This window comes from Podarcis liolepis (assembly GCF_965112155.1).
Source record: "Podarcis liolepis genome assembly, chromosome: 3".
Taxonomy (NCBI): Eukaryota; Metazoa; Chordata; class Lepidosauria; order Squamata; family Lacertidae; genus Podarcis; species Podarcis liolepis.
The window spans coordinates 52,635,234-52,655,787 of NC_139557.1; the positions used below are offsets into that span (position 1 = coordinate 52,635,234).

Genomic DNA, 20,554 nt, shown 5'->3' on the forward strand with positions numbered 1-20,554 from the left:
CCAAATGTGGTTCCACCATATATTTGCCACAATGGCATTGTGATATCAGCAGCTTTTATTTTCTAATGATTCCTAGCATAGAATTTGCCTTTTTACAGCTGCCACACACTGGGTTGACATCTTTATTGAGTTATTTACTACAAGCCCAAGGTCTTGTTCCTGGTCAGTCACTACACATGGGTGGAATCTGAAGAGGCACATAGGTGAGAGCTGAACTTTTTCTACTTTACTTTCATTTCATTCACATTTTACCCAACCATGTGCGGTCACTTCCAGTACCTTCCAGGTTGAGGGGAAAGTGTCTGTAGCAATGAAGTGTGCACACACATATGGGAAAGTCTAAAAAACAGATACTTGGTTTTTTAAATCAGTTTTTAAAGTTCTCCTGTCAAAGGGTGTGTGTATATTTGTCCTATATTGCAATTCATATTTATGTACACTTTAGGAAATCTGTGGCTCTATAGCCGTGCTGAGTTACTAACCAGTATTCCCTTTTTGTGAATCAAGGCAAAATGGATGAAATTTACAATATCTCTTCCACTGAGAGGGTCCAGCAGGTGGAAAAGGAACTAGCTGTACAGCTGGAAGAACTAAAGACAGAAATAGAGGGAAATGGGGATCTGCAGGGGACACGGTACAGGTAAAGAGAACTATTTTCCTCAGACAGAAACATGGTTCTAGTGTAAATGAACTGCTCTGTTTCAATGCAACTCCCATGCATTTAACTGTTTGTTAATTGCAAGAATAGATGCCTATCTGTTACTATAATAACTATTATTTTATGTATTAAATTTATTAGTCGTTTGTTTGCTACCGCAACACAAAGCAACTCACGGTGTTTTAAGCAAACACATACATACATTAAAACCAGCATAAAAAACTGAATGGTTTTTTTAGCTTCATGATAAAGTCTCAATTAAAATAAATAAATAAAGATTCAATTTTTTTTAAAAAAAACCTAGAAACAACCCACCCACACAAGAAGATAATAGATAATTAAAAGCCAAAGCCCTAACAAAAAGGAAATGTTTTTGCCCAGCACCTAAAAACCATGTCAGCAGGTAAGCCTCTCTGAGGAGAGCATTCCCCAAGCAAAGAACTACCACTGAAAAGGCTCATACACCAGTCGCCACTCTCAAGACCTTCCATGGAAGGGGGCACACAAAGAAGGACTTGAGATGATGATTGCAGCATCCTGGTCTGTTCATATGTAGCATTTATCATCAGTGGCGTAGTGTGGGGGGTGCAGGGGGGGCCACCCGCACCGGGCGCAACATCTGGGGGTTAGGGTTAGGGGGCGCAAATCCACGGGTTAGGGGGCGCAAATTACTTGCCTTGCCCCAGGTGCTGACAACCCACGCTACGCCACTGTTTATCATACATTAATTTTACTGTGTGGTGGCTTTCAGCTTTCTCAGGCCCAACCTGTAGCATGGTACTCATTTTCACTTTAGTTTAAAATCCATAAATATTGCTAACTTGGCTTGTTCTTTCTAGTTCTGTCCTGCTCTCCTTTCTCAAAGTGTGGGATGAACCACCCATTGAAATTAAATGGATTAGGGTGTTGAAAACTGTCACTTTGACTGAATCCTGCTAAACGTTAATGTTTTGTTCAAAATGCATGACTCCATTCAGCACAGGGAACCTCTTCCAAAGGAGATGGCCAGTCAATCTACCCGAATCTAGTTTCTGAGAGCATCTGCTGCATATCCATTCATCCAATATGTATTCTGGTGTGCTGCTTGTGATTTATGAATGTGTTAGAAGACCATTTTGCTAAAAGCAGGGATCTGCCAATGGGCAAAAATGAAAGAGTCGTCATGGGCAGGGTGGCAGTGTATTCATAACTACTGCAGGCATAAACTATATGAATTTTACAAGTTTTTCAGATGATTGACTAATGTACTGAATACTAGAACCACATTGTTTTCAAGTATTTTGTTGCTAATTCTACATTTCTCTAAAGGAAATTTGGTAATCTTTCATAGCTCTGTCCCCCTCCCAAAGGATGTTGATTACTTCAGAAGAGAAAGGGAATTGGCGCTGAAGAAATGTTTACAAGTAAGTGATGAAAATGTCAGTGTTAAAATACCCCATTATATAACGTAAAAGTCTCAGAGAAACCAACCTTAGGTAATCCTGCAGTCCTGTGCCTCGTGCTTACCTGTCCTACTAAAGTCAGTGATGCTTGCCTCTGAGTAAGTATGGTTAGGATAAGCCTGAAGTTCAATCTTTTTAGTAAATAATCTGTATTTTATTATTTCAGCTTTTATAGTTTTTACAGGAAAATAAATTGAGGGATACGAGTGCAGTAATAAGCCCAGTGCAGCTTGTAAGAGCATGTAAGACCTTCTTAATCATGTCCCTGCTGTGAAGGGTCTGGATCCATCTGGCACTATTAAAGTGGTGTCTGATGCCCATTGAGACCAGTAGGGTGGAAGGCAGAAGGCCAACAGTAGGTGGAGCCAGAGCCCATGACAACTAATTCTAGATTTGCCCCTATTCATGTCCCTGCTGAGTTCTATAAGGTTAACAATGAGGGCTCATCTACAATGTCATTTACCGTATTTTTCGCTCTATAACATGCACCTGGCCATAACACGCACGTAGTTTTTAGAGGAGGAAAATCCGTAGGCATGCCACTCGTAGGCATTCCCTCCATAACACGCACAGAAATTTCCCCTTACTTTTTAGGAGGAAAAAAATGAGTGTTATGGTGCAAAAAATACGGTAATTCATCTTGTTCCTTTATTTATTTTTAAGTTAAATGTTTTGCAATAACCATATGACATTCCTACTGAGAGGACAACATCAATGTTTCTTTCCTTAGTGTGAAAACCTTCCTTTTCACTAACCAGTAGTAACATGAAAAGGTTTTTAAAATCCTCTGTTAAATTAGCACCAGTGGTTGTTTCCCCCACCGAATTTTCACTATTGCAGTTTGGTTGCAGCCCACCTTTCTGCTGCCTCCACCTTCTCTGCATGACTCCAGTTCTCATTGTTGCTTCTGGGAGTGACCCTGTTTAACTTCCGGCTGGCTGGTGACTGCAGGTGCTGTAGACAGAATGAGTTGTGTTTTATTAACCCATCGCTACAACTCACACACTTAATTAGCTCTTTTGGAAAAACCAAATGTGTGCAATATCAGTGGTACTCATAAGTACTACAGCCAGGCAAACAAACAATGAAGAGGGTGTGTGGAGACTTGGAAACTTTCCTTCTTTCCTTTCCAGACAGTGTGTGTGAGAGAGACAGGTGCTTTCTTTACTTCCTTCTGTCCTTTCCTCTACTTGTGGGGGGCAGGGGAGAAGAAACAGCACATGTGTTTTGCTGGGTGTGCACGCCCATGTGCTGCTGAATAAAGAAGGGACAGACTGAAGAGCAGATGGTTGGGAGGTGGGAAGAATAGCTAAAAGAGTACAACACGTGTGGTTCTTGAAGCCCTGCCTCCAGGTGGTTATACATGCACAAAGCAGTCAGACGTGCAGAGGCCAGCAAAGGACAAATTGAAAAAGAAAACATGGATTTTCAGGTGCAGTGCAGATGAGTCCCGAGATCAAGCTCAAAGAAGCTGACAGCCAGAGTCACTTTTATGCAAATAAGAAGACAGGCAGGTGGGGTCTGGTTTGGTGAGGCAGTGCCCCATTTGGCCTAACAGTACGGCCTCCAGTGTTTACTTCAGTAACCTTTTGGATTTTTAAGTCTAGTGGTGTGATAATTAACTAGCAGTGTTTTTTCTTTAATTCAGTAATTAAGTTCTCCCTATCATAGGGACTCAGGATGAAGAATATTTACCGTAGTATGTCCCTTTCCCCACGGGATCACAAACACTCTATTGAACTGAGAAAGGAGAGGGGAAATTCTGGAAAAGGAAATATATTTATGATCTCAATCAACCTTTCTAGGGTCTTCATCTTAATCTAACACAGTGCTCTTAACCCCCTGTCGGTTATCGGTTATGGGCCCTTTGAAATTCTGATAAAAGCTTTGGACTCCCTTCTCTCTCTCTCTCTCTCTCTCTCTCTCTCTCTCTCTCTCTCTCTCACACACACACACACAATTTATTGCTTTGGAAAAAAATTGTGCTAGGTTCACAAACCTCTGAAACCCAAATAAAAAAATTCCTTCCAGTAGCACCTTAAAGACCAACTAAGTTAGTTCTTGGTATGAGCTTTCGTGTGCATACACTCCTTCACTGTGTGTATCTGAAGAAGTGTGCATGCACACGAAAGCTCATACCAAGAACTAACCTAGTTGGTCTTTAAGGTGCTACTGGAAGGAATTTTTTTATTTTGACTATGGCAGACCAACACGGCTACCTATCTGTCTCTGAAACCCACTCTAGAATATGAAATTTAAAACAGCTTTAGTGTTCAAAACTTTCAATGAAAGTGTTTTTGACATGTGTAGAACTCAGCTGCTGCACCTAGGGTGTCTTGCATGTACAGAACTTAATTTCAGAGCAAAATTATTTTTCTGTCCTTCATTTACAGGTAGCAGAGGCAAAGCCTCTTGTAATTCAGGCTGATCTCATGCAGAGGGAGCTAGAGATCTGTCTAAAAAGAGAATATACATTTGAAAGCTTACCTTTGTTACTGCACCAGGTAATATTTGTCATGTTTGTGATTTGAAGACTCATTTGGCATTTTTCAGTGTGAATTTGCTATCATGGGCAAACATGAAATGAAACTTTATACAGCTATGTCTGTGAATAAAAATAGGTCCCTTTACATAGATTTTTTTTTTAACAAACACTACAACCAATATTTAGTATGCTCACAAGTTGGTTTTCACTGTGGCAGCAGCAGCACAAGGAATATCCTGTACATCTGATGGCAAGGGCATAGTTTTATTCAGCTGATTGCTTATCAAATGCCAGGAATAATCAATTGATAATTCCCAGGTAGGAGTTAATGACTAAGGATGTTTCCCCTTAATTATCAGTCAATTTGCAGGGTGTGGTCTATGATCATTGCTCTGCAAGCTGTTCTGTGTGGCAGAAAAGAAGGCAGTTACTCTGCATTGTGCAAAGATCCACCGAAAGAGAGAGATTTGAGAGACTTTAGTTTGATTTAGCTTTAAAAAGGGCAGGTTCCAAACAGCTGCTTAGCCTTGTGACTTCTGTGCTTTGGGGATCTGATACAGGATTAGTATCTGCCTAAAGTAGGATTCTGTTGGCTTCCGTTGTGCTCTGCTTATATTATATGTAAACAGATCACAAGCCTCCAGTGTGCTGCTTTCCCTGTCATCCAGAGGAAACCAGTGCAGCCCCAGGCTTCTTGCTTTACTGAGAAGCAAGGAGAGCATAACAGCAGCAGAGCAAGAGTGATTGCTACTTTACATGATACAAAATATGATTATATGTGTTCTTCCCCACAGAAGTTGTACAGGGGAGCAGGAGAATATGGGCCAAGTTCCACATAATTACTTTGACTGGGGGTGGGGAACCTCAGGCCCAGTGGACCTCAGGCCCGTTGCAAATATTTGGGGTCCACCCCCAGGCCACATTCTCTCTCTGAAGGCCATGCCCTCCCTGACCCTGACTCTTGAACAGTGATAGTTTTCTAGAAAAAATGCCAGAACGTGCCACAAACACCTCCCTTGTTCTGTTGGAACCCACCTGAGAGGTGCTGGAACTGAGTTCCGGTGAGTTCCAGCTGAAAGAAGCCCTGTTCTTGAACTGTGAATGTGTCTGTTGCCTGTGGGATGTAGAGGAGAAACTTCTGAATTGTGTGTGTCCATAACATATCCTACTATACAAAGGTAATAATGATATCCATTGCTCCACCCATTTTTGACCTCCGGCATGTGGCCTCTGGATGGTTGCAAATAGTGGCCCTTGGTCTAAAAAAGATTCCTGACCCCTGACCCAGGTCTTACTTTGGACTCATTCTAGTGCACTGGAATGTTTTGCTTTGCCCCATTTGGACAGATGATTCCATACTGCATCCTGTTTTTCAAACGCCTCTCCATTCCTTTCCTTTTCAGTATTTTGCATGTGCTAATAAAAGAGGCTTATCAGTAGGTCACTACTCCCTGATACGCACTTGGGTCTGGCCATTTCCTTGAAGGAAATTAGTTTTGACAACTCAAAACCTTTCATAAATTCCAGCACCTATAAATCTATAACAATATATACAAATAAAAGTACCGTATTCTGGAAACAATGCCACTGTGTTTTTTGTGTGTGTTTTTTTTATAAAATCTGTTGCTTTTTGTATAGTTTTTTACAGAGAGAATCACGCATCTGGTCCAAAGCAAATATTTACACATGCTTAGATGGAAGAGATTTTGTCAGCACAGCAGTGTTATTGAGCAATTCTATCCTTTGTACCAGGTATACTAATCTCATAGTGCCACAGATGCTAAAAATAGAATCATAGATTTGTTGAGTTGGAATAGGAACATGGGTTTTCCTCCCAGGTGTGTAATAAAAGCTCAGCTGTGTGTTTGGCTTGATTTCCTTTGCATCTAGGGGACAGAACTGTAAATATGTACATACGGTTGAATCCAACTAAGTCCTGCTTGGAAATAGACCCCTTAAAATCAACAGATGCAACTGACTTAATCCCATTGGGTCTACTCTGAATATGTATGGATACAACCCATTGTTTTCTTTCTGTATAAATGAAATTCACCTTATAATGCTCAGTTAACGTTATGTGCAAGATTATGTGCCTTATACATAATTAATCATAATGGGCAGCATCCAGTTGTGACAGCCCTCTATGGCAACCTCATTCTCAGTGTGTAGCTCAAAACCCAGATCCAGTGGCTATCATGCCCTTGCAAAAAGATGCTGCCTAGCCCCTGTTGCAATACTATCCTTACACTTGGTCATAATAAAGCATGTGCACTGCTGCTTGCACAGCAATGGCAACTCTCAAACACTTTGAGCTAATGTAAATTTCAATTAATAATAATAATAATGGTACTGCTGCTTCATCAAGGAATAAAAGTTTCCCTGTTTGTAGAAAACAAGACTGTGAAAACCTTTTCCCCTGCTATGCTAATTTTCTATGTGCAGGAACTGTACATAGTAACTATTACTAATAGGAGATTTGGTGCCCTGATAAGCTGAAGTGCCAAAGTCTATGGAAGTTATACCATAAGTGCCTCTTCCATGTGTAAATCAGTTTTAATATTGAAAACCAGAGGCTCAGGGGACTGTTAAAAGGACATGGACCATATCAGCAATGCCAGTTATTAAGATGTCAGCAGCCTGTGGTGGTTTTGAAGATGTCTATTAAAAGAGTCTTGTGTTCTCAATATTTCTTGGTGCATGGACCTCCATACAGTGAAAGCTCTGAAGACTTTTTTAAAATAAAAAAAACCCTTTCCAAAACATTGTTTTTTAGATTTTATCTAGAGGACTACACCCCCCCCCGCCCCCACATATGGCACATTCCTGTTCTTGATTTGAGACTTCTGCGGAGGGAAAGGCTAAAGCAAGGATGTTCTAGATAATTAATTAATCTTTCTGAGAAAATAATGTCTCTTCTCTCTATCTCCCTAGAAACAAGTGGCTCATATTATGCAGGAGTACAATGACGCTGTTCAAAGGGCAGCAAGATTGTCAAGTGCCCGGGAGAACTTCCTGGCAGGAAAGGAAAATCCTACAAATTTAGTGACCCAAGAAGACCTGGCTATTTACACACAGTGGCTAGTATGTCACCTGCACTCACTTAAGACCATCCATAACTACCTTCAGGTGAGATGACAATTAGAGATTGTAAAAATGAATAACTTAATTATGGAACCTTTGGGTCCCACTTGTGCTTTCAATACAAACGCTAAATGCAAAATATGTGTTCCTCTCTGTAGGTACTCCAGTACTTGCCTGTCTCTCATAGAATGGAGATTAACAGACATCCTGTCTGGGGTGATGGTGATAAATTCAAAGCTGTTGGCAAAACTGTATATTTGTCTCCCAGTATCCAGCTCTCTATTCACCCTGACATATCAGCAACAGATGGTAAGAAGGAATTACCCTCACTTGCCTTAGGGCCTCGCTGTACAATACAGCAATATGGCATTAGTTTGCAGTTGTTGCATGTGGTCTGTCTTCCCCAAGTTTCCCTTCTGTTGTTGGGATATTGCATTTTCCAAGCATGCAAACTGTTATATTGATGCTGAGGGAAATACAGAGTACTCCCCATTTGTTTTCTGTTCATTGCTGATTACGTGCAGTGTGTGGAATTGAGCTGTGCAAGCATCACAGTCTCCTATTAGAAACAAAGGAGACGGGCCATATCTCAGTAGTAGACCACCTGCTTTGGATGCCAATGGGTCTTGGGTTCTGCCCTTGGCAGGGGTGCCTGTCTCATTTCACCACCTGAGGTGAAATGAGAAGATATCCCACAGCTGCTGAAGCCTCACTTACTGGGGTTGTGCAGTGACAGCTTCTGTTAAAGTCTTATGAGATCTTGCAGAGTTCTCACAAGATCACACCACCACACAGAATTCCTGAGGCAGCTGCTTTAGTCTGCCTTATGGGCAGGTTGTCCCTGGCCCTCTGCATCTTCAGGTAAGACTGGGAAGGACAAACCCTGTCAGAAATCCTGAAGAACCACTGCTAGTCAGTGCAAACGATACTGAGCTAAGATTAATCAATGACCTGACTCAGTATAAGGCAGTATAAGTTTCCTGTAATCCTACTTCTACAATTTGAGCATTAACAAGGGCATACCATACAGTCCTTCCACTCTCTCAACCTTTCAATCTAAGCAAAGGCCATTTCAGGATAGCAGCCAGGTGGGGATATGCAGATATACGCAGACAACATCTGGGCATTTATTCTGAAAGGAAATGAACTTTTATGGAGACAGAAAGTTAATCACGATGATTTGCTTCTTTGCTGTTTACTTTCAGCGACGCGTTGTCCAGGAACATTTGTTTTATAGTGTTATATTAAATAAGGTCTCCAACTCAGTCCGCTTTATAGATCTAAGCTTGATAGATTAAACAGAAAATTGATTAAGCAAAACATTAAAAGCTAAGATAGAGCCAAGTGTAGAACAGGGACACAGATGGCCCATTACTGCCAAGCAGTGAGATAACAAATTAGATTACATATAACTATACAGATCCTCAGGAGCCTTATTGAACTTTAGCAAGTTGTTGCATGGTGATTAAAATTCTTGGTGTGTCAATGTGCTGCTGTACAAAGGACACTTGTGTGGTATAGTTATATCTGGGATTCATAGTATAACTTGGAAGAAGTTTATCATCAGAAACAAAAGGATACCTTGAAGGGCTGCTGCAAAAGTCTTGAAAGCACAAGACAGAAGCTGGTTACTAGTTTTCAAGCTGTATTAGTACTGTTTGAAATTGAGCTCAACAAGAACACTTAATAAGGAACTGAGGCTTATGGTGCAACCCAAAATAAGTGTTGACTCACCAAATATCTTCATAGCAGGAGGCTCTGCTGTTCAAGAGTAACCATTTTGTGTTATGACCCCAGAAGACAGATTACAAATATGGAATTTGGGGTGTGCATCTCACAATAATCTGTTGAGCCACCACAAAACACACCCACATGTTTAGAGGAGTGTCCTCTATGAGGTTAAATAGAGTCATAGCAGTCCCAACACTTAGCACAAGACACTGACAGCTGTGTAGGTTCATGTTAATAACTGCCAATATAGGTAGAAGTATAAGGAACAGGGGGTATGCATCTCTCTGCAAGCGCTGGTCCACACCAAATCATAAACCCACATATCCAGATGGATGTAATGTACAGAAGATAGCATAGAAGTGTCTGGCCCAATGCTTCATTTTGGTGTGATATACTGTCATACATGGTAACATTGTCATCTGGGGTTATCATGTGCTAATGAATATTGTACAAAAATGTGGTGGTGGTTCATAATTGTGGTGGTTCTTGAATGGGAGAGCCTTCCAGTTAGGGAAGATGGGCCAAAGCTTACTTTGGAATGCAGGGGCATATAAATCTCAGTTCTTTTAAGTCGTTCTATTGAACTCTGTTTCAAACTGTCAGGTGAATAAAAAACTGGGAGCTCATGCCGCCAAGACTTTTGCAGCAGCCCAACTATATTTACATCCTTTTATTTGTGATTTTAGGCTTACAACCTGGCCATTCAAAAGGCTGGCCATATACTTTTCCACCGCTCCAGTCTTCCTCTGTGGCCTACTGTAATTTTAATAGTTTAGGGGTGGGTTCGTGTGATATTGTATATATATAATGATGCACCTGAAGGCAACTTGGCAGCATTACAAAGTTTGTTTTATGCATCTTTTCAGTTTATTCTTGCCCTCTTATAGGATTCCAAACCACACTTCCCCAACACACTGCAGAAATTGAGGAACTAAAGCCCCAACTCAAACTTTTACTTTCTAAATTTCGTATCAACTATGATGTGGAAGACCTGAAGCATTCTGCTGATGAGATGGAACTTTTTTCTATGGTAATTTAATGGTTGCTCTTATATTACTGTATATAATATGTATACTGATGTGGTCCCTCTCCTCCCGCTGAAAGTCTATAGCTAAAAGAATAAACAGTTCAACCAGTTATTTACTTTGATATCAGCAGAGTTAAGTCTATAATGATCTCCCTTCTGAATTTTTTATGATCCTCCAAAGTGTAATAATAAGGAATTTGGGGCAAAATCCAGAGTAATGTAAGTACAATTAAATCCCATTTTAAGTCAATAGAAATTCATTATGATGTTCAGTGAAGCTTAAGTGCATACTACTCCTCTCTTTGAACTATCTAACATATTAAATATTTTGCAGTGCTCAGTGGAAACCTATGTTTACTAGTAGGGCATCTTTTTCCTGGGATGCTTAGGTCATGCATGAGTTTAGAAGCATTTTCAGTAAACAACAGACAATGAGAACATTTCCTGTTTATGATGCTGAAACGCCTGGATCAGAAACCTGGGGTACCAGAGACCCCAACATGGCTTTGAAAAAGAGAGCCAACTGGATTCCTTTCATAAAGGTAATAAGACCTGCATTTGGTTGTTCTGATAAATTGTCTGCTCAGGCTAAAATATCTAAATTCCCAGCTTCTCATTAGCAAACCATGTGTACTCATCTTGAGTTGAAGTGGGTTAAATGGTCTCAGTTCAAGGGCCCTTGTCCAGAAACTTGGCATGTGCAGAAATATGATTGGCTGCTACCTTTGACAGAGCTGATTGGATATTTGGGCAGAGTAGTGGGGTGCCTGGATTCATCCCTTCCACAAGTGGATAGCACTAAGAGCAGCAAGCAAATGGTAAGATCTTTGCACACATTCATTTCTGTTCAACACTGGCACACCTGGATTAAGCCCAAATCTGCTGAGTGCTAGTTTTTTCTTTCATGCGAAGCATCCTTTAGTTCCTGTAAATGCAAATTTGTGCACACAAAACAATTCAGTATGTCCCAATCACCTGTGCTGCATTAGGACAAGGAATGCGTTTTCTTTATGTTCCTTACACATGGTTTTTTATTGACAAGCAGATTAAACCTCACCAAGATCCATGGCAGCAAAAAATATTCAGGAAACTGGAGCATCGGAAGGTTGATGAACTGCTGCAGATTCAGTCAAAATTTTTAGAGGTAATAAAAACTGCTGAGTAACTGTTTCTCCACTCCCCACGTCCATTTTTTTTGCATTTCAAGGTTCTTGGTATATTTCTAACTTGTATCCACTTCTATCAAACCTGTCTCCAATTTGTGTGATATGTAGCAGGTTTACGTCAAATTATTTATTTTTAATTTAAGTGAATCAAAACCCTTTTGGGTATTTCAGGATGAAGTTTTAAAAAAATCTACACTCAATAACAGGAAAGAATTCCACAGTCAGTGATTCCAAAGACTGTTTTTACTCAGGACACCATGAACTTTCATTTTCACATTTTGTCTTTGTGATTTATAGTGGGGTGTTGTTGTTTTTTTAAGTACTCTTACGTTATGTCTAAACTTATTTGCCATTCCTTGAAATTTCATATCACTCAGTTGGATCCAGACAAAGTTAGTCTATATTATCTGAACTGTGGCTTCTGGTTTTGCTAAAAGTCAAAATATGTTGCTGTGACAAACTAGGTTTCCAATCCAGAACAGGTGATGGAGGTTCTTCAGGAGCAAGCATCTGCAGTGCTAGAGCCAAGATCAATGACATTGGCTTTTAGTACTTTTACACCTTCTTTTAATTCACAACAATATGATCAAATCTGGAACAAGATTTACCACAACTCCAGATTCCATCAGGTAAATATGCAGAAGATTTTATAAACTGAAATTTGTGTAGGTAGAGATTGTGTACATTTTCTTTTGGAATGAATTTTGTTACTTTTGAAGAGGATCCTCCAATTCAGGGTAAGTTTTGACTACCGCGTATTTACGAAACTGCTGTCCTTGCTTTATTTTGTGATGACTTGCATTTTGCTTCATAATAGTTGGAACTGATAAAATGCCACCACCGAATTCTTGCCTTTTCATTACTTCAGACAATCGGGCGACATTATGAGCCATGACAATAAGATTATCACTCCGTGGGGTTGGTTTCATGAAAGTTGAGAGCATTGTTTAGGATGCATGTCTGACTAATATCTCAAATGGAGTCTTGGAAGGTCTGTGTTCCAAAATACAACCCCACCACCACCAGTTACTTCTTTGTTTGTTGGTGACTTTGGCAGTGTAAGAGATTCTCAGTCTGCTTTGAAGTTGATAATGGTTTGTGAAAATCCAAAAAGGAACATAGTACTTTTGTTAGAATAGACTAAAAATCACAGAGCAGTGTGCTAGCTTTTGAATAGATCATAGGGTGGCAGTCAACAAAGCGCAAGGATTAATAATCGCACAATGGTGTTTCTCTCCCTTTCCTTCCCTATGTGTGCCATGTGAAATCCCAAAATATGTTTGGAGGTTGGGGAGAAATCCAGAATACATTTTGCGGGGGGCGGGAGTACAGGAAGAGAAGTGGAGGAGGATGTTCCATTGCGTAAGAAGAATCCTTGTGCTGGCGAAACATTGTCCTTAGTCCTGTGTTGAATACAATTCAGAATGTGTGACAGGGATCCCACCCACCTCCTTGGAAAATAATGGAATAGAATGGAGAAATCTGCTTGGTACTTCTTTTTTGTAGTCCTTAGTAGGTAGCAAAGGTTGATCTCTTGGTCACCATATATTGCTGCTGTACTTGCCATTTTGATTGGTCACAAGTTGCACAAGCAACAAGAGAACCAGTGGGCTATGATGTAAGGATTCCTTTGTTCATAATTTTATAGTTACAAAAATCTTGAAAACGAAAACTTTTGTGTGTGTTTGTCTATAATAACTAGCCCTTAAATATGGACAGGAGCAAACCAGTGATGATGTTGATAATCCTACCGTGGCAACTGGAGAGAAGGAAATGAGACACTCCAGCTTTAACAAGACCTCCACTTTTTCAAGAAAGAAAAAAGACACAAGGTGAAATGAATATTGCCAGTTCCTCTGTGTGATGCTTATGTTTAATGCTAAAAATGAATGGGCTGTACCAAAGTTGTCAAAACACAAATGGAAGGGCAGCTTCTCAAATTGCCCTGTCTCCTTTCCAGTGTTGGGCAAGCACTTACCCAACTTACTTCCTGGGAAGGAAGCACTTACTTCCTGGGAAGGAAGCACTTACTTCCTGGGAAGGAAGTGGAAGGGCTCTAGGACCCTGGCAGAGCCTCATACCTCTTTCCCAAAGCTTGGTTTAAGGCGGCACCACAAGGATTGGGGGGAGGGCGTCAAATGGCCTCGCACTGGGCAGCATATTATCAAGGTCCACCCCTGCATATGTGTACTCACTGGCACCACTTTAAATGTGATTGCACTAACACACTCCTGGGCCTTCTAAATGATGTTCTGTTCTGGAGGTTTTCATGTGAGTGATTACAGTAGGAGCTTTACCTCCTAGAAAGCAAATATAAAGAGATTATGCAATTTAGATGTAACTGAGAATCTCTTTGAGGAACAGTAATTTAATTAAATTTCTCCTTCTTGGAAAAAAAAATGTAGTTACACAACGACCTTGCAGCTGCTGGGGTTAGATGAGGACATGGAGGCCGACAGCAAGGGGCTTCCCATGAGGAAAGGAGCCTACTTATCTCTCCTCCTTTTGCGTCACTTGCAAATCCGAGAGCTGCAGGTAAAAAGAAAAATCACATTCAAATGTTCATATTATGCAAGACTGTACATAATAAGCCTTATTTTTATTTCATCGTAACCGTCTCATTTGTACTAGAGAATTTGTTTGGGCATCCTCAACTACTTCAGATCTGTTGAAAGAACCCTAACCATCAGCACCTCGGGTCTTGCCTTGAGTGCCGGCCATCTGGTCTCCACCGCTGAAGATTCCTGTCGGGTAAATGCAGCCAAAGGGGGCAGAGGTGCCTATGGTGGTCTTGGTTCACACCCCTATGTGCATTACACACCAGCTGACTATAAGGTGAGGCATTTGGGTACTTTGTAAAATAGCTTCATAGAAAGACACATGAATAAAATAGGTGCGGCACCAAGGTCAACGGGTGCTCCAGCTGACCTTGAATGCAGAAGGGCCCTGGTTCAATCCCTGCCATTTCCAGCTCCCTGGAGAATTGCTTAGCTTCATATATATATGGAGTAGGTCCTGCATGTTAGAGGATATAGCATATGGGGGCATTTAGGGGAATCCCCAGTCTCCTTACAACCCCAGCTCTATTTACGACAAGCTGTATTTACCCAAGCTGATGAAGTGCAGGTCATAAAATCAAAGCCATATGCCTTATGCGGAAACGCATTTGAGTGTTCCACATCTGACACAGAGTTATAGATTTCTTATCTCTGTTCAAAGATCGAAGCAGACAAATTAACATTAGGCATATGCCTTCGTTGTATTGCTTTCAATGCCAACTAAAGCCTTTTTTGGTTAGCCAGGCTACCGTGTTATGTAATTTTCTGGTGCACATTTGCTTTTCAAACTTTCTTTTTCAATTGAAAAATAATTTTATTCTATCTACTGTTTTTGTCTGTTTTTATTGCTATTGTTAAATGGCTATTTTATACCATTTTATGTAAACTACTTATGGAGGGTGTTTTTAAAATTAAGTTGTGTATAAATTTCACTAACTAAATAAATGCAGCAAACACATGCACAAAGTCTCCCTCCTGTACACTGCAGCCTCCCCCATTACTAGAATTACTACCCTAATCGTGTATTTTCAGAAGTGCCCCATGGATCTCATTGGGACTTGCTCAACAGCAAGCATGCTTAGTCTTGCAGCCTTAAAGCAATCTGTTCTATGGATGGGTCAGACTTTTAACATTCAAAATCTGCCTTCAGCTTGAAATTCACAAAAGATACACTGCTTCCACTCCTAAATCCCATTGCCAATCAGAACTGAATCTTCCTCCTCAAGTTTACAGCAGGTCAAACTCTTCCATACCTTTACAAAACTCTTGAAAGTTACACACACACGTGTATGTACGTATGCCCACATGCCCACATGTATTCACTGTTTTATTTGGTACTTCTAATATAGGCTTCATCATGTATTTATTTTTAATCTGTCCCTGGCACAGGTTCACAGTATGCAGTTTATGGAGTTTGCAGAGGTAGAAAACCATGATGATTTTTACACCACAGAAGACATGTATGTTCACACCCAGGATCAGCGAGGGGCTTTTGTGATGTACGATGTAGCCCTCCAGGACCTGAAAGAGCTAGAAAAGCAGCTTTTGCTTGTGGCAACCCAATACATTGAGGCAGGGAAAGGTAAGAATCAGCACAGTTTGGTACACTTCTGCAAATGAGAAGGACAGTGAGGGGGGAAAGGAGCACAAATGGGAATGATCATTCACAAGGATGATCACCAGCCCAAAAGTTGGTATCCCAAAATCTCAGCCAGGGTGCCTGACTTTGTTTATAGCAAGCTGTTTATTGTCAACTACTGAGCCCAGCCTAGCAGAGTGGGACTCTGGACTGTTTTCATATGGTTGTGTGAAATGTTGAGACCTGTGAGGAAATCAAAAAGTTCTGGGAAACCATTTACAATGAACTAAAAAAAATATTTAAATATACATTCACAAAAAAACCTGAGGCCTTCCTTTTGGGGATAATTGGAGAAGAAATTAAAAAGGAAGACCAAACACTTTTCCAATACGCAACAGTGGCTGCTAGAACACTAATAGCACAAAATTGGAAGACATCCAAAATCCCAACTGTAAGTGATTGGCAAACTAAATTATTTGAATATATAGAATTGGCAAAAATGACACAGAAAATAAGAAACCAAAAAGGTACAAAGTTTAATAATGAATGGAATAAATTTATGACATATATTGAAACAGATGTAAAAAAAATTAAAATCACAGTAGGCTCGATATAGCGCCCACGACGTAAAGAGATTTAAGAAAGTGAAACTGCAGATAGGAAACCTTTTGTAACATATTCCAAAACCGAGCTGAAGGGAAGTCAATTTTTGTTGTGTTACTTAGTTATTGTAAGTTTAATTTGTTGGTACTTTATGATATGCAATGTTTTTCTTTTCTTTTTTGTTCTTTTCTTTTGTCTTTTTTTGTTTTAATGTTTGGTGTTGTGTAATGAAATGAAACTAATAAAAAGAAATTAAAAAAATAAATAAATGTTGAGGTCTATGTCAGTGTTTCCCAAACTTAGGTCTCCAGCTGTTTTTGGACTACAACTCCCACCATCCCTAACTAGCAAGACCAAAGACCAGGGATGATGGAAATTGTAGCCAAAAACAGCTGGAGACCCAAGTTTGGGAAACACTGGTCTGCACCTTTAGGCACCTCATATCACAGTGTATAGTCTATACTTGCTGGACTGGGGCAAGGGACCTTTTTCAACTAGAGGACTACATTCCCCTGTGGGCAACCTTCCAAGGGCTGAATGTCAGTGGTGGGTGGGGCCAGAGGATGTCACTCTTTTGTGCAGCAAGCTTTTTTCCAGCCAGTGCCAGATTTACGTAGAAGCTAAACAAGCTATAGCTTAGGGCCCCACTCTCTTGGGGGCCCCAAAAAAATTTAAAGGAAAAAAAACTGGATGTACATTTCCAAAATATGAGACGAAAAAACAAATAAAATAAAACCTACATTACAGCAACAGTGTTTGTGTTGTGTAGGCTCCTATGATGTAATTAGGTCCTGTTATGGAAAAATCTGGGTGCGGGGCTACTCTGCCACCCAGCTCGTCGGACTAGGTCCGCGGGTCCCTGCGGAAGAAAATGAGCTCAGCCGGACAGGAGCAAACTGCAGAAGATCCAAGTTTATTATTGCGCAACAGGTTCAAGGCGAGATTGAACAGCGAGAAAGGGGTGACATGAACTTTTGAAATTTCCCTCCATGTCCCAGAATACAGTGCAAAATACATCCCAGTTACATCATGAGTACATTAAGAAGAGGTTGGGTTACACAGATTACATCACGAATACATTAGGAAGAGGTTGGGTTACACCGGATTAACATATGGAGGAGGGAGGGGGGAATATGCAGAGCTGGAGATATGCGCAGATAAGCACATCCTGAGAAGACAATGGTCCATGTATGCATAGTCTGTCACCTGGCATCGCCCAGAGGAAGGGCTTGGCAGAGCGATTCGACCTGATTAGGGTCTTGACACCTTGCTTGAGGGATTATGGAGGACAGGGGAGGTGTCATGGGGTCCTAGAGAAATTGAGCAAATTGGCACGTTGATCTTCTATGAATTTTATAGATTTTAGTCCCTTTTGACATTGACAATTGGAAATAAATGGATATATTGTAGCGAAGAAGGAGGTGAAGAAGACATGCCCCCCCTTTCCATATCAGGTCCATAAATTACCATATAGCATATAGTCAACACAAGAAACAGCGACAATTTGTTGTTGACAAAGGACAGCTGGACATATAAAGGGCCCCATTACCTTCAGTAGCTTAGGGCCTCATCAAACCTAAATCTAGCCCTGTTTCCAGCAATGTAAAACCCAGAGGTTTATCACACTCATCTCTCCAGCCTTCATCCAGGCAAGCAGGAGGTATCATTACAGTTCAAATATTCCTCTAACCCAGGCAAAAGCACTTAAGAGGCTGTGGAACAAGGTTGGTGGGCTGTGTGTGGCTTGGGAGAGCCCTTGGAGCCAGATAGAGAGCCTTGGAGAGCCGCATTTTGTTAAGTAGGCATTGTTCTTCCTTAGCTTGCTGGTTTCTGTGGAAATGCCTGTTGTGCTGTTTTTCCTTTTCGAGGTCACAAAGCATGCCGTGATTCCAGTAATAGCAACTACTCAGCCTGGGCTCATGCATCAGTGGATCGATCTGCAGTAATCCTTGACATTTGGACTTGTGAAACAGCTTTCTTAGAAAATAAATGGCAGGTGTATATATATTCCCACATTATTTTTAAAAACCAACCAATCTGAGCTCCTGTTTCATTCAATATTTTTTTAAATTAAAATTATTTCTCATCCTTCCAAAGTTGCCTAGAGCTGTCTTTGTGTGTTGGACTATTCAAACCAACTATACTTGCAAACAGCGATCATTAGCATTTTTGGAATACAGTATTTTATTATCCCCCTTACCCCAGTCATCTTCTATAGCTCTAATAGCTATAATGGATCTGAAAAACTTAAATTAATTGGTTTGGATATTTTCCAGGCCTATCATAATTCAGAGACTAAAAGTGTGAGATGTGACAGAATCCAAGGCAAGTATCAGACTAATGTTTCATTGATTTTCAGTGGGCTTACTCTAAGTATCACTTTAATCTGAATGCTCCATTGTTATTAAATGAATATGAAGCTGGTTTTTTAAATTATACTCAGGTTTTTATCATCTGCAATGCAGAACTTGCATTACAAAACATTTTATCTTGAAGCATTTTAACTCTCCTGTTCCACAGCCCATCCAGCCCTTCCTTTGTGGAAATTAAGGTTCCTCTTTCCCAAAGTCCCACCCCCAGAATGGCTAAGCCACATAAAACATAGCTGACTAAATTAACAAAGGTGAAATAGGGAAAGTTAACTTTTTTAAAAAAATAGAAATTATCTTTTTTAAATTAAAAAAAACAACCACCTACATATTTTTGCTTTAAATCTATTTTCAGGTTTTGAATAGTTACTTCGAAGCATATCAACATGCATTAGATTCAGAAGAAAGATTTGCTTTGGCCCAAGTTGTAACAGACATCATGTACAGACGCCCTCAATTTGATTTCCATCTTGGGTATTTTGTGAACATCTATAAAGATGAGTGTGCTTGCCTTGAGCTTCACCTACAGCTGGTGAGAGGTGTACTGAACAAACAGGTTAGTGGACTCTTTGAGTTATTTATTTATTATTTTTAATCTGTTTTCTTACATTTATATCCCACCTTTTCTGCTACATGAGGCTTGTGTTTTTATTTGTTTGGTTTTTAGATAGATAACCAACGTGAATATAACCACAGGATTTGGCGTGATGGTCCCAAAGGTGGCACTTGTGAATTTGGTTTCCCCCCATATATAATTGCAAAACAATTAATTGCTATTAATAACACCCCGTGAGTAATGTCTGTTTCTCTTTATCATATGATGCAAGTACTGTATTATAAGGGAGCCCATCTTTAACTTGCTCTGTCAGAATCTTCCACAAAAGGTCACACTGTTATCCCCTTGAATCAAAGTGATGTTGGTGCAGATAAGCTAATCAAACTGTAGATGAGTAGCTTTGTTTTGTCAGCTTTCCCACGGACCTACTTTGCACATAATGTTAAGCCAAATGAACAAACGTGGCTTTTCCAAATGAATATTTTATTGACAACATTGCAAAGGGAGGTTTACAAAGGGGTTTCAGCTCCCCAACCACACCCCACATTACTCCTTTAAACTATGGAGGTTTGAAGGAGAAGCAGGAAGGACAGCTGGGAGTGCACCTTCCTCACCAAACCTCCCATCCCACTCCCCATTGACCTTGCCAAACCTCCCCTTAGACCCCTCCACTGTTGAGGGAAGGTCAAGAACATGAGCAACATAGGGGAGAAATATTTTCTCACATTTGTCCCCTCCCGACTAGCAATGGTAGCAAATAGCAGCAGGACGGAAAGGAGATACTCTCTCCTTCACTGTCGCCTCTTCGGTGGCAGCAGCAGGACAAAGAAACAAAGGAGAAAAGGCCTTCCTACCCTTCATCCTGCTGTTGCTGTCACTGCCACTAACAGGAGGAAGGGGTGACAGGTGAGGTGGGCAGTGGCAGCAGAGTATGCTCCCGTCCTGTCCTGCCTGTTCCTTTGTTGCTAACCCGAGCCAGCCACCCCCCATGCTGCTAACTCACTTGGCTGGTCAGCCTGCTCTGCCTGCCTGGGCTGCTCACCTACAGTGCAGTTTGCATGGCTCCCCATGATTACATCCTTACGTTGTCATTATATACTAGAATACAGAATGATTTATAAATGAAGAATATGTATTTATGCAATTTACATAAAACACTCAGTATGTAAAGGTTTGCATGGAATGTATCAGATTTCAGGTTAGCTTAAACAAAACTATCATTTGTCCTATTAGGCTCCTTGAAAACAAAAGTAATTTCTTGTAATGTAATGATTCTATCCTTTCATAATGCTTTTTAAT

At 40.5% G+C, this 20,554-nt stretch overlaps 1 protein-coding gene and 1 long non-coding RNA gene across 10 annotated transcripts in view; one reads left to right on the plus strand and one right to left on the minus strand.

Moving 5' to 3' along the window:
* Positions 1-20,554, plus strand: part of LOC310704388 (uncharacterized protein) — a 59,200-nt gene that overhangs the window by 4,896 nt on the left and 33,750 nt on the right. For 5 of the 9 annotated variants that reach the window (XM_083497731.1, XM_083497734.1, XM_083497732.1 and 2 more), the window contains exons 2-19: positions 99-203; positions 508-640; positions 1,989-2,061; positions 4,494-4,604; positions 6,224-6,337; positions 7,517-7,711; positions 7,825-7,975; positions 10,285-10,427; positions 10,814-10,966; positions 11,470-11,568; positions 12,055-12,219; positions 13,310-13,422; positions 13,996-14,125; positions 14,222-14,425; positions 15,538-15,730; positions 18,199-18,326; positions 19,055-19,255; positions 19,367-19,488. In XM_083497731.1, coding sequence (XP_083353857.1) covers positions 99-203; positions 508-640; positions 1,989-2,061; positions 4,494-4,604; positions 6,224-6,337; positions 7,517-7,711; positions 7,825-7,975; positions 10,285-10,427; positions 10,814-10,966; positions 11,470-11,568; positions 12,055-12,219; positions 13,310-13,422; positions 13,996-14,125; positions 14,222-14,425; positions 15,538-15,730; positions 18,199-18,326; positions 19,055-19,255; positions 19,367-19,488 — 2,533 coding nt within the window. Of the gene's footprint in view, positions 1-81; positions 204-507; positions 641-1,988; positions 2,062-4,493; positions 4,605-6,223; positions 6,338-7,516; positions 7,712-7,824; positions 7,976-10,284; positions 10,428-10,813; positions 10,967-11,469; positions 11,569-12,054; positions 12,220-13,309; positions 13,423-13,995; positions 14,126-14,221; positions 14,426-15,537; positions 15,731-18,198; positions 18,327-19,054; positions 19,256-19,366; positions 19,489-20,554 lie in introns of all 9 variants that reach the window. The other 4 variants (XM_083497733.1, XM_083497738.1, XM_083497735.1 and 1 more) reach the window with 4 other exon arrangements.
* On the minus strand, positions 13,433-18,185 carry LOC310704481. Its single transcript, XR_014524808.1, has 3 exons — positions 17,880-18,185; positions 13,622-14,119; positions 13,433-13,572 (listed from the first exon to the last, which is right to left on the minus strand). It is a non-coding gene; the product is annotated as an uncharacterized lncRNA (long non-coding RNA).